We start from the raw sequence: 11,837 nt of genomic DNA on the forward strand, positions 1-11,837 counted from the left end.
TGCTATATCACCATCTCAGCTCTGCTATATCCCCATCACTATCTCAGCTCTGCTATATCACCATCACAGCTCTGCTATATCACCATCTCAGCTCTGCTATATCACCATCTCAGCTCTGCTATATTACCATCTCAGCTCTGCTATATCACCATCTCAGCTCTGCTATATCCCCATCACCATCTCAGCTCTGCTACACCTACACCATCATCGCCATCATCAACTCAGCTCTGCTAATTCGCCATCATCAGTCATAAGCATTGCATGATGGGAAATGTAGTTTCCTATCTTGATAATAGACCATCTTTTAGAAAACTTGTAACTCAGGAACGGCAGCAGCTAGAAAGATGGGAGACGTCTCGAAACACTCGGGGGGAACTTAGTGAGTAAGAGCAGCTAGGTTTGGGAGCATTACATTTTTTTTGCTCTTGGAGGGAATACCCCTTTAATGTACCCAGCATATTTACTCATAAAAAAAGATACACAAATACACAAGTGTGGCCCAGGCTGCAGGGAATATAATGAAGCCGGATAGTTATCAGTCATGCTTTGCCGTTGCTGCTGGTTTTCCTGAACTTATTTGTTAAAGGGGAATGATCAGCAGGTTAGAGGACTCAGACGCAGAGGAGGATGGTATGTCTCTTATCTTCCTCCTCAGTGCTGTTCCTAAGAGGTTGTTCACAACAACAAAAAATTCTTTCAAATCAACTGATGTCACACAGCAGCTGATAAATACTATACTACTATACAATAGTAGTAAATTACAAATCTCTGGCGCTCTATGTCCTGCAGGAAGTGGTGTATTCTTTCCGGTCTGTAGAGCAACAGAGGTTTTCTATGGGGATTTGCTACTGCTCTGGACAGTTCCTGACATGGACAGAGGTGGCAGCAGAGAGCACTGTGTCAGACTGGAGAGAATACACCACTTCCAGTACTTATTAGCTGCTGTATGTCCTGCAGGAAGACTGGAGATTTTTTTAATAGAAGTCCCGTCAAAAAATATTTTAGTGCTGCCAGATAATCCCTCTTTTTGCTGTCTGTGTGGTTTGCTTATTTATGATATCAGTTAAAGAGGAAGTCCGGCCATCTTAAACTGGCAGCTGGTGGTGGTAGGGGCATAATAAACAATCATTATCTCTCCATGTACCTGCAAACCACCACGCGGCTGGCCCCAGTACCCCCGTGGGAGGCATTTTCCCCTGATGATGTCACGACCCCGGTGATGGACAAGCCCTGCCCCAGTAACTGACTGGCTGAGCAGCCAGTCCATCAACTGGGTCATGTCTTCTGCTTAGAAGAGATCCCGGAGCTTGGCAGGGGTCCCAGGGCGGCGATCTGGTAATGATCAATTTTTTTAAAGGGGCAGGGGAGGAACATAATAAAAAGTCACCAGTGACTGACATCTCCCTTAATCCTCGAGTTGGTTATGAATCAGCTTAGAAAATAACTCCGACCAACCGATGCTACGGGCCGTCCGACCACCTGTAGCATGTCAGCTATGCGAGAACATGCAGTCTGCATTAGAAAAACAAAGCAAAAATGCTAATATATTTACTATAAGAAATTATTTTTACACCAAAATAAGTACAATGCAACAATAAAACAATGGTTTTGCTAAATGGATGTCAACTTGCTCATTTGCACAGCAGCAACACATGTGAAGCTTACAGAGGACATTCATACAGCTCTGGTAATATAACTAGTCAGTCAATCTGGGATATGAATTCTGCGGCCGCTCCTATCAAGTGGAACAAGTTGAGCCGATGTATTATTCATCACAATGTCACCAACAGTGATTGTTTTTTTGCTTAGGATGTAATTTCAGAATTCTTTTCCTTATTTAGGTTCAGGACATGGTTCATGGAGTTACCACAGAAGAATGCCAGACGGCCCTGCAGAACTATGGCTGGAATGTGCAGAAGGCTATACAGTACCTAAAGGTAACAAACTAGCAGAATACTGATTTAGGGGAGATTTATGGAGCAGTCTTGGGGCCCTGTTAGATGGTCTAAGGACTGTCTGTAAGCGAGCGCCAAGCTCCTAGATTATGCAAAAGAAGAGCCCGTGGAGCCTCATCAAAGAGTCTCGAAACACAGGACTAGCCAGATATCCCTCCGGGAAGGACCCAGCCAAGAGGCGGCTCCTGTAAGGAAACCACCAAAACCACCATATTAAGTTGCCCTGTAAGTCAATGTAATGACAAGGGCAATGCCTAGTAGAGCCATAAGAGAAACAGATTGCTGATCTCCTAGATTGGTGTTCACTTACTGAGCCCATACGTTGCCCAATAATCTGGCAGCAAGGACTTCACGGACGTAGTTAGCAATGTCCGTGTAGCCCTTGTAAAAACGTAAACTCCTACATACCTCTCTATGCTCTCTGACGTCCTGCTAGCTTCGGCTCGCTCCTGGCACTGTGTGAGGTCATAGGCCGCCCAGCCAATCACCAGTGATTGACGGTGAAAAAAGAAAACATGAAAACAGTTAAAAATCAACGTTTGGTGTTTGCAAAAGACATCCGAAAATAATCGTCACAATCATTATTTTGATGTCCGCACAAGCAACGTCCATTATTTAATACACTGTGTGCACTGGACATCTGTCATTCCATTGACTTCAATGCTTTGTTCCTATCTGTATTCCACTCATCAGTCTTTGGGGCTTTGACGTCTTCTCCGCTCCGTGCCGCACCCCCCCAAATGCTGGGAAAAGATGGATCTAGTGCTGGGAAACTTCTCTTAGTCTCCCAGGACTGGATCCATCTTTTCCTAGCACAGCACAGAACGCTTTTACCATAGCACACCTCCAAGTGAAAAAAACAAAACTCATACATGCTAGAAATTACCTGAATGTAGTCATTAGCCGACTACTTTCGGGGCACAGAAATAAATTGGGTCTGTGCCATTCCATGCACATATAGGTTGGCACTAAATTTTTACAGCTTGCCAACATATCTGTGCCTCAGAAGCCACCATTGTGCTGTGAATGCCCCCTAAGTATAACTGATAATGGGTGTGCTGCCTAGAAACTATGGTAGTACTACACGGTGGATATATAAAAAAAAAAAAAGGGCCGTTACATGGCTTATACCAGTATACTAGTTCACATTATGGCTGTGTTCACACACTGTCCTTTTTCAGCTATTTGACAGCGGTCGTTTAGGACAGCAATCAATCTGAGTAAAAACACAGCGGTTATAACGATGGCTGTGGTTGTACAAAGAACAGTTATTTGGACTGAAAATGACGGCCACCCTAAAAGTCGTCTGTTAAATGGGCAAAAAAAAAAAAAAAGACTGTGTGAACATAGCTCTAAGCAGTCTGTAATGTGTGTGTATGTGTACTTGGTGATATAGATAATGACATCAATGTGCACAAAGCCAAATCTAGAGAATAAGATGTAAGTGTTCTGATGTGGTTACAAAACTAAAATACTAATTGTAAAAATTCAACTGGAAGTCAAAAGCACTTAAAAAATGGTCATATGGGTCCAATTGATCAGTTGCATAAAAGTATTAAAGCTTAAAAGGAGAGGTCAGGTGAAAATGTTTAATTAAAAGTATTTTATTGCCCCCAAAAGTAATACAAATCACCAATATACACTTATTATGGGAAATGCATATAAAGTGCTTTTTTCCCTGCACTTACTACTGCATCAAGGCTTCACTTCCTGGACAACATGGTGATGTCACTTCCTGAACAACATGGTGATGTCACTTCCTGAACATACAGCTGCTGTATGTTCTGCACAAAGTGGTGGGTTCTTTCCAGTCTGACACAACGCCATCTGCTGCCACCTCTGTCCATGTTAGGAACTGTCCAGAGCTGCAGCAAATCCCCATAGAAAACCCCTCCTACCCTCCAGACTGTAAAGAATACACCACTTCCTGCGGGACATACAGCAGCAGATAAGTACTGGAAGACTGGAGATTAATAGAAGTAAATTACTAATTTCTGGCACCAGTTGATTTAAAAGAAAACATTTCTTTTTTTGTGAACAACCCCTTTAACGTTTATTAAGAAAATGATACATTGAAATGTGACATGTGTTAAAGGGTGATTTAAAAACATGCTGACTGCTATACAGTGATTTTTTTTTTTTATTAGTATCTGGTATTTGTGAGCGTGAACAAGAGGTATATACTTACTAATTGTAACTGCAATTTAAAAACCATATGCTACCATCCATGGCCACTAGATGGCAGCAAAAGACTTAAGATGTACTGAGGAGGGACCTGAAGAGAATGTTTTAGACATGTTTTTACGGATTAGATCCGGATACTGTTGAAGTTTCTTTTGTTTTTGTTTTTTGTTTTTTAATAATAGTTTCTATTTAAATACATTATTATGGGGGGCTGCCATCTTGCCTAGGCTGGTTTTAAGAGCATTTAGTGACATGTTTTACAGGAAGTCTCATGGATGTAGATACAATGAACTTCTCCAGACCCTATTCTTTGTATGGGACACATTTGTGTTCTGTGCAATTTGGTGAACGATTTCAGGTTAACGATAAACAATCTCGTTTGCGATAGTTTGTTAGTCGTTAAAAATCGATTCGTGTAATAGGACCCTTAGTTTTAAGCCTATCAGGAGGAGGCAGCGGATTTGTTAAATGACTGTGTGGAAAAAGTATTTAATAGTACAAGCGATTTTAAGAAACTCTAATAGGTTTTATAAGCCAAAAAAGCTGCTTTCTATACTCAGAAATCTGTTTCCCACCCCACACAAGTCTTATCTGTGCATTATCAGGGAAAGCCATCTTCATTGTGGAAGAGCAAAGTGAAGACTGGTTCGCTGTGTCCATTATAACCTATGGAGGGGGATGAGTGAGCAGGGAGAGCAGAGAAGTAGCTGTACAGTTAAGAGACTGGGCACATAAAATGCTGGATTCACAGGTCAGAAAGAACTTTGTGAGAGAAGATTGCAGGATGATGTGCTGTGCAGGGCTGCCTTTTCTCCTCTCCGTGCCCACTCATCCCTCTTGCCCCCTCCCCACTCCAGAGACCATAATGGACACAGAAACACAGAGGGGCGAGGTAGGAAAACAGCTTTTTGAGTACAAAAGGAAACGCTTAGTAAAACCTATTACAGAGTTTCTTTGAATTTCTTGTACTATTGATATTTCTTTAGACACACAGGGGGACATTTACTAAGCAGTGTAATGTGTGGGACTCTTCTAATGAGGATCAGGGAATATTTTGTTCTAATAACTTGTGACTGATATTTTTATGAAACACCGCCATAGTGATTGCATCTAAGTAAAAAGTCGTAAAAAAGTTGCAATCACATTCACCTGGTACTGACCAGATGTAGGCCGCCACCAGTTAGTTCACCAGTTGCAAATGATAAATTGAGCGCTAATTAGATAGAGAGCACTGTGTCAAACTGAAGAGAATACACCACTCCCTGCAGGACATCCAGCAGCTGATAAGTAATGGAAGACTTGCGGGTTTTTTTCTTAATAGAAGTAAATTACCAATCTCTGGCACTTCCTGGCAAATTTGGTGAACAACCCCTTTAAATTATCAACCCCAGTGCTGCAAGGTGATATTGTTAGGTGATAGGAAGCCGCTGTATACACAGATATCCTTTAATATAACACTGATACAGTAAATGTTCCCCTAAACACACAAGAATTTCCTTCCCTGGACAGATTTATATGATTTCTATTATAATAATTCAGAAGAGCTTTTTTTTTTTTTTTTTTTGTATAATTAGTCAGTAATCCTTACAATTAAATTGTGTTTGTTCCTTACACTGTCATTTTGCATTATAGATTGAACAGCTTTTCTGTCTGGGACTGAAGACCCGTATAGAGTGCCACAAAGTCCTGGAGACATTTGACTGGAATCTGGAGACTGCCAGTTCTCACCTCCTGGAGTCATACAACTGTTCTCAGACAAAGTAAGAGAATTGTATTAGCCCTAGCACCATTCTGAGCATTTTTCCTGTCATGATTGATCTGCCACATTATCACCTGAATGGCTGGCATTTTCCTAACTAAAGCTTCACCTAGGGAGATCGGCATGTCACACTGCATTAAAAGAGTACTCCAGTCACCCCCTGTAAAATCTAAACTCCTCACACACTGGGGGATGGTTACTGGCTTCATCTCATTTCTTCCCACTCTGGCTGCTCTAGCTGCCCCCTGCACTGTGCTCTGTTGTTCCTACAGTTCCCACAATGCCTTGTTTCCCTGGCCTGCCTCTGTAAACCTCCCACCTCCTCCTCCCACCCACAAACATGCCCACAACCCCACCCTCCATCCCTAGCTCCTCTTTTCCCCGCCTTCCTCCATCTATTCCCCTCCCACTGCACAGCTTAGTCCCCTACACAAGCAGTAATAATAAATACTGACAACCCAGCCCCCTTATTTGGGTGTCCAGTGAATAAAAACTGCAGCCACCATTGTCTACTTTTAATATGGCATGATGCTGAGGGTTGTGGTTGTGCAACCTGGAGTTGCACAGCTTGAAAGATTACTACCAGCATCTTGTCCAAGAGACAATGATGGTGGTAAGAGTTCTGAAGGCTGTGCAACTCCAGCTTACACACATCCAACCCCCACCATCATGCCATGCTGATACTTGATGATGGTGGTTGTGCTTATGCAAGCTCTAGATAGATAAGGAGATAGAGAGATAGGAGAGAGATAAGAAATGGATGGATAGAAAATAGATAAAAGATAGAATATATAATAGATATATGGACTATGAGTTATAGCTGAATCTGGTGTCCGAGGTCTCCTCTGCTTCTCAGTCATTCTGGAGGAGAATCCTGTAGCATCAGACACCAGTGATCTCCTAGCAGGCATCTGGCATTGACAGGGTGCCAAATGCCTCCTATTAGATCTGTGACATCTGATGCTGCAGGCAGCTGCTGATCTTCTCAAGAATGACTGGGAGCCCGACAGATAATATAGTATGTATTGGAAAACTGGGCGGGCAGGGGAGGAGTGGGGCGGGCAGGGGAGGAGTGGGGCGGGCAGGGGAGGAGTAGGGCGGGCAGAGGATGTGTTGAGGGGCGGGTTTCCCTGTGACAGAGGGGAAATACATCACGTCTCAATATGGCACCTGTGGAACAGCACTGAGACGTGATGTGTTTCCTTCTTCCTGAACTACAGAATTTCCTGTGGGACTTTGATTCTTTGAAAAACGGGTAACATTACAGCTGTCCTAATGAGTGTAAATGGCAATGTTATATAACTTTCCTTTGTAAGTGCAGTGTTAAATTATGTAATTTGCCCGGAGTACCCTTTTAAAGGGGTTATCCAGCGCTACAAAAACATGGCCACTTTCTTCCAGAGGCAGCCCCACTCTTGTCTCCAGCTTGGGTGGGCTTTGGCTGCTCAGTTCCATTTAAGTGAATGGAACTTAATTGCAAACCGCACCTGAACTGGAGACAAGAGTCGCGTTGTCTCTGAAAGAAAGTGGCCATCTTTTTGTAGCACTGGAGAACCCCTTTAACATTTGCCAAAGTATCATAAAATCCCCACAGTAGAGCCTCAGTGGGCCCCTCATCCACACACTATGCACAGTCACTTGAGACACCATTAACATACACAAACACACATTATTGACTGACACACACAGCACTTACAGTGAGGGAGAGGTAGAACTGTAAGGTTGAGGACCTGCAGGCAGGGCCGCCATCAGGGCAGTATTGGCAGTACAGTTGTAAGGGGCCCGGGCTTAAACTAGAATTCAGGGGGTCCGCTGAAGCTCCTCACAACTGTACTGCATACACACACACAGCTCCTGCTGTCTGGCAGCATCTATCACGAGCAGAGCTGAGAGAAGACACAAGCAGGGCCCCCTCCTCACTCCCCCCGGGCCCCTCTCCAGCCACCTCTGTACCTTCTCTGGCTGCGTTCTCTGTCAGGACAAGAGGAGCAGGAGGGGGAGGGGCCCGGGCCTGCTGTGTGCAGGAGAGGAGAAGAAGATGACTGCACCTCATGCTGCCCCAGACTTTCCCTGCAGAGAATGTAAGTGTGTGGGTGTGTGTTAGTGAGAGGTGTGTGTTAGTGAGAGGTGTGTGTTAGTGAGAGGTGTGTGTTAGTGAGTTGTGTGTGTTAGTGAGTTGTGTGTGTTAGTGAGTTGTGTGTGTTAGTGAGTTGTGTGTGTTAGTGAGTTGTGTGTGTTAGTGAGTTGTGTGTGTTAGTGAGTTGTGTGTGTTAGTGAGTTGTGTGTGTTTGTTTGAGAGTTGGGGGGTCACCTGGAGTGGGGGTTAGGCTACCACCCTGTGCACACCAGATAGTAATGGTGATCACGGCTCTGGATATCTGTATCCTCAGCCCCTCTGTGCTGTATGCTGAAACTTGTACAATTATAGCTAAAAGATGATGCTTGGTTCTTTATAAAGTGAGAGGCTTATGAAGTTCTGCAGCAGCTGAGAGGTGTGTATGATGAGGTTCTGCAGCAGCTGAGATGTGTGTATTATGAGGTTCTGCAGCAGCTGAGGTGTATGATTAGGTTATGTAGCAGCTGAGGTGTATGATTAGGTTCTGCAGCAGCTGAGGTGTATAATGAGGCTCTGCAGCAGCTGAGGTGTAGTATGATGTTTGCTTACCTTCATAATACAACTCAGCTACGGCATAACATCATCATACACCTGAGCTGCTGCAGAACATCATCATACACCTGAGCTGCTGCAGAACATCATAATACACACCTCAGCTGCTGCAGAACCTCATCATACACCTCAGCATACACCTCAGCTGCTGCAGAACCTCATCATACACCTCAGCTGCTGCAGAACCTCATCATACACCTCAGCTGCTGCAGAACCTCATCATACACCTCATCTGCTGCAGAACCTCATCATACACCTCAGCTGCTGCAGAACCTCATCATACACCTCAGCTGCTGCAGAACTTCATCATACACCTCAGCTGCTGTAGAACATAATCATACACCTCAGCTGCTACAGAACCTCATCATACACACTTCAGTTGCTGCAGAACATCATTTTAATTTTAACCTCAGGCAGCAGAAAAGCTAGAATTGGCCCTGTGTATTAGTAGTATGGATGTAAATATAAAATGTACATACGTGTATATATCTGTTTAAATTGTGACTATGTAATGTATACAGTGTGTGTTGTGTGTATATGATGTATGTAATATATACAGTGTAAGTTGTGTGTATATATGATGTATGTAATATATACAGTGTAAGTTGTGTGTATATGATGTATGTAATATATATGGTATGTGCTGTGTGTATACGATGTATGTGTTATATTAATGGGGGTCATCTCTTCATGGTAAGCCCGGATATTTTGTCAGTGTTATTTTACCCAGCAATGACGTCGGCATTCGGGAAATTACAGGTGTAAATAGAGAAGATATTTTTGTGTGAGCCATGACTACTTCGCCACTGAGGGCCGCCCACATGACTACATGGGGTAATTTACATATGGTTTTTCAAAGTAGTTTTTTTTGGGGACGACTGCAGCACAGTCCACTCCCGCTCTGTGTTTGAAAAAAAAAAAAGAAAACAGACTTCTAATGTTAGTCGTCTATGGTGTCTTTTTTTTATTACACAGAGCGGGGGAGAAGATGCGCTGCAGCAGTCTTCTCCTGTTCGGTATGGGTCTGAATACTCGGACCCAGACCGATCAAAACTTTTGATATGTCTCTATAACATGTCAAAAGTTAGTTTTTTTTTAAAATGACAGGTACACTTTAAATGGTACCTGTTACAAAGTTGATGTCTCTGGAGTGGTGTTCAGACGCAGGTGCTGCTGGGAGATTGGGTGGAACTGGTCTGGTGTGGGACATATCGAATGAAACCCAATCGTCTATAGGCAGCTGCGTCTGCACACCGTACCAGAGACATCAGTCAAAGATATGTCCCAGAATTTTTGGTAATGGGGGGGCCCAGACACTGAGTGTACGGGGCCCAGAAATTCCTGATGGCAGCCCTGCCTGCAGGTCATGTGATCAGGTCCTCTACCCACTCTCTCCGTGCACGACACTGACAGGTCCTGCTCCTTCTTTGTCTCCTGATGTTCAGCACTCACCCTGCACTACAGTGAGGGGGGGCTGAACATTAGAAAACCGGGTTCCTCTCCTTCTGTGGGCCCCTCCACTTGCCCGGGTAAACTCTGTGAGGACCCCGGACCTGGTATATGTTCACACAGTTTTTTGCTCAGTATTTTTTTTTATTTTTTTTTTAACTAAAACCAGGAGTGGATTGAAAACTCTGTGCAATTTTCCACTGCACTCCAGATTTGGGCTACAAACAAAAACAATGGGCAAAATACTATCTGCATACATAGCCTGACTATGCACTTTTTTCAGCATCAAATCAGCAATAGCTCACATGTTCACATTTTCACTTATTCTACACCAAAATACACTAGAATTCCGCTTCTAAACCATTTCCTATTTTTGTTTAATTGGAATCCACGCTATTGTTTATATGGCATAGAATTGTCTGAAATAAATTTGTAGCACATCACAAAAAAATTCTGTTATCAGATATGTTGACAATGCTTCCTGACCATTAAGGGGCTATGAGATGAATTATTATATGATAGGATGATAAACTCTGCCTCACTGTAGCATAAAAACAACAGGATAGACCTAAATCCCCATCGCTCACCCCCCACCAGGTCCTGGCCATTTTACTGGTCTGCCAGACATCAGTGGAAGCCTGCAGAACGGAAACATGGTCAGGACGGGAAGATTGCTCAGCCAGAGCGGCAGGGAAGCAAGGGAGTGATAAAGCATCACTCTCATCATAGAAAACTTTTGACATGGAGAAATATCAAAAGTTTTGATCAGTCTGGGTCCAGACCTGCACCAATCAGGTGGGGAGAGGACTGTGCTAAGCTCATCCACACTCTGCTCTGTATCACGTGATGAGTCAGGCTCATAATGTAAGTCTGCGGAGCCTGACTGATTATGCTGACAAGCGGGGAGAGGACTGGCTGCAGCGCAGTCCTCTCCCTGCTCATTCTGACGATTGGTACGGGTCGGAGCACCCAGACCAATAGAAAACATGTCATAGAGACATCAAAAGTTTTTATGATGTCAGTGACACTGAGCATGCCTTGTTTGTTGTTGTATGCCATGGGCAGGGGCAGTATCCATAGTTAAATTTTTTTCCTAGAAAACTAATTTAGCAAATTTAGATTTCATTTTTGCTACATTTAATCTGACTTTTCACATCCTTTTATAATATTTTGCAGGCGATGACGTAACATCTTTATGGAGGGGACTCAAATGCACAACTTTAATCTACCTGGACTAATTTGCTCAAGACCTTTATTGACTAAAGGGGACAGTGTGGTCTGCCTCTTATCTCAGAACCTACCCATACGGAGGCTTCCTCCACCCTGAAGGGTCAGCCGTTAAACCAACCCAGTGTTCTGCTACATGGACATCTGTTAATGTTGCATTTTTTCTTTTAATGTGTTTTCCCCTTGTTGTTTTTTTGAAAAGAATGCTGTTTTTATAAAGAAAAGTGTAATTTTAATATATATAAATATATATATGAGTATATATATATAAATGTAAGATATAAAATTTATTTGAAGAAAACTAATTGTTGTGGAGTGTGTTAATTGTGGGTAACATCTGTACATTTTTCTGAGAATACAGTGTTTTCATAATTGATTAGAAATCAAAAAATATAACAGTTTTTTTTAAGTGTACGTACAGCTATTATTTTGGGCAACATTAATAGCACTAGGAGGGGATACAGTACTAATTCAGCCCTGTGGCCCCTTCATTCTCATGGGGGTTCCAATGGTTTCCATAGATGAATAATACTAGAAAATATAAGAAACTCTGTAATACAAAAAAAAAAAAAAAAAAAAGCCAACAATTCTAAAG

General features: G+C 42.9%; 1 protein-coding gene across 6 annotated transcripts in view; it reads left to right on the forward strand.

Moving 5' to 3' along the window:
• The window catches only part of TNK2 (tyrosine kinase non receptor 2), a 157,160-nt gene extending 145,617 nt beyond the window's left edge, over positions 1–11,543 (forward strand). For all 6 annotated transcript variants that reach the window (XM_069974438.1, XM_069974439.1, XM_069974437.1 and 3 more), the window contains 3 exons: positions 1,842–1,937; positions 5,772–5,899; positions 11,192–11,543. In XM_069974438.1, the coding sequence (XP_069830539.1) occupies positions 1,842–1,937; positions 5,772–5,899; positions 11,192–11,198 (231 nt within the window). In that variant the 3' untranslated portion in view covers positions 11,199–11,543. The remainder of the gene's footprint in view (positions 1–1,841; positions 1,938–5,771; positions 5,900–11,191) is intronic.
• Positions 11,544–11,837: the final 294 nt, after the last annotated feature.

Source organism: Dendropsophus ebraccatus, chromosome 6, assembly GCF_027789765.1.
Source record: "Dendropsophus ebraccatus isolate aDenEbr1 chromosome 6, aDenEbr1.pat, whole genome shotgun sequence".
NCBI classification, from domain to species: Eukaryota; Metazoa; Chordata; class Amphibia; order Anura; family Hylidae; genus Dendropsophus; species Dendropsophus ebraccatus.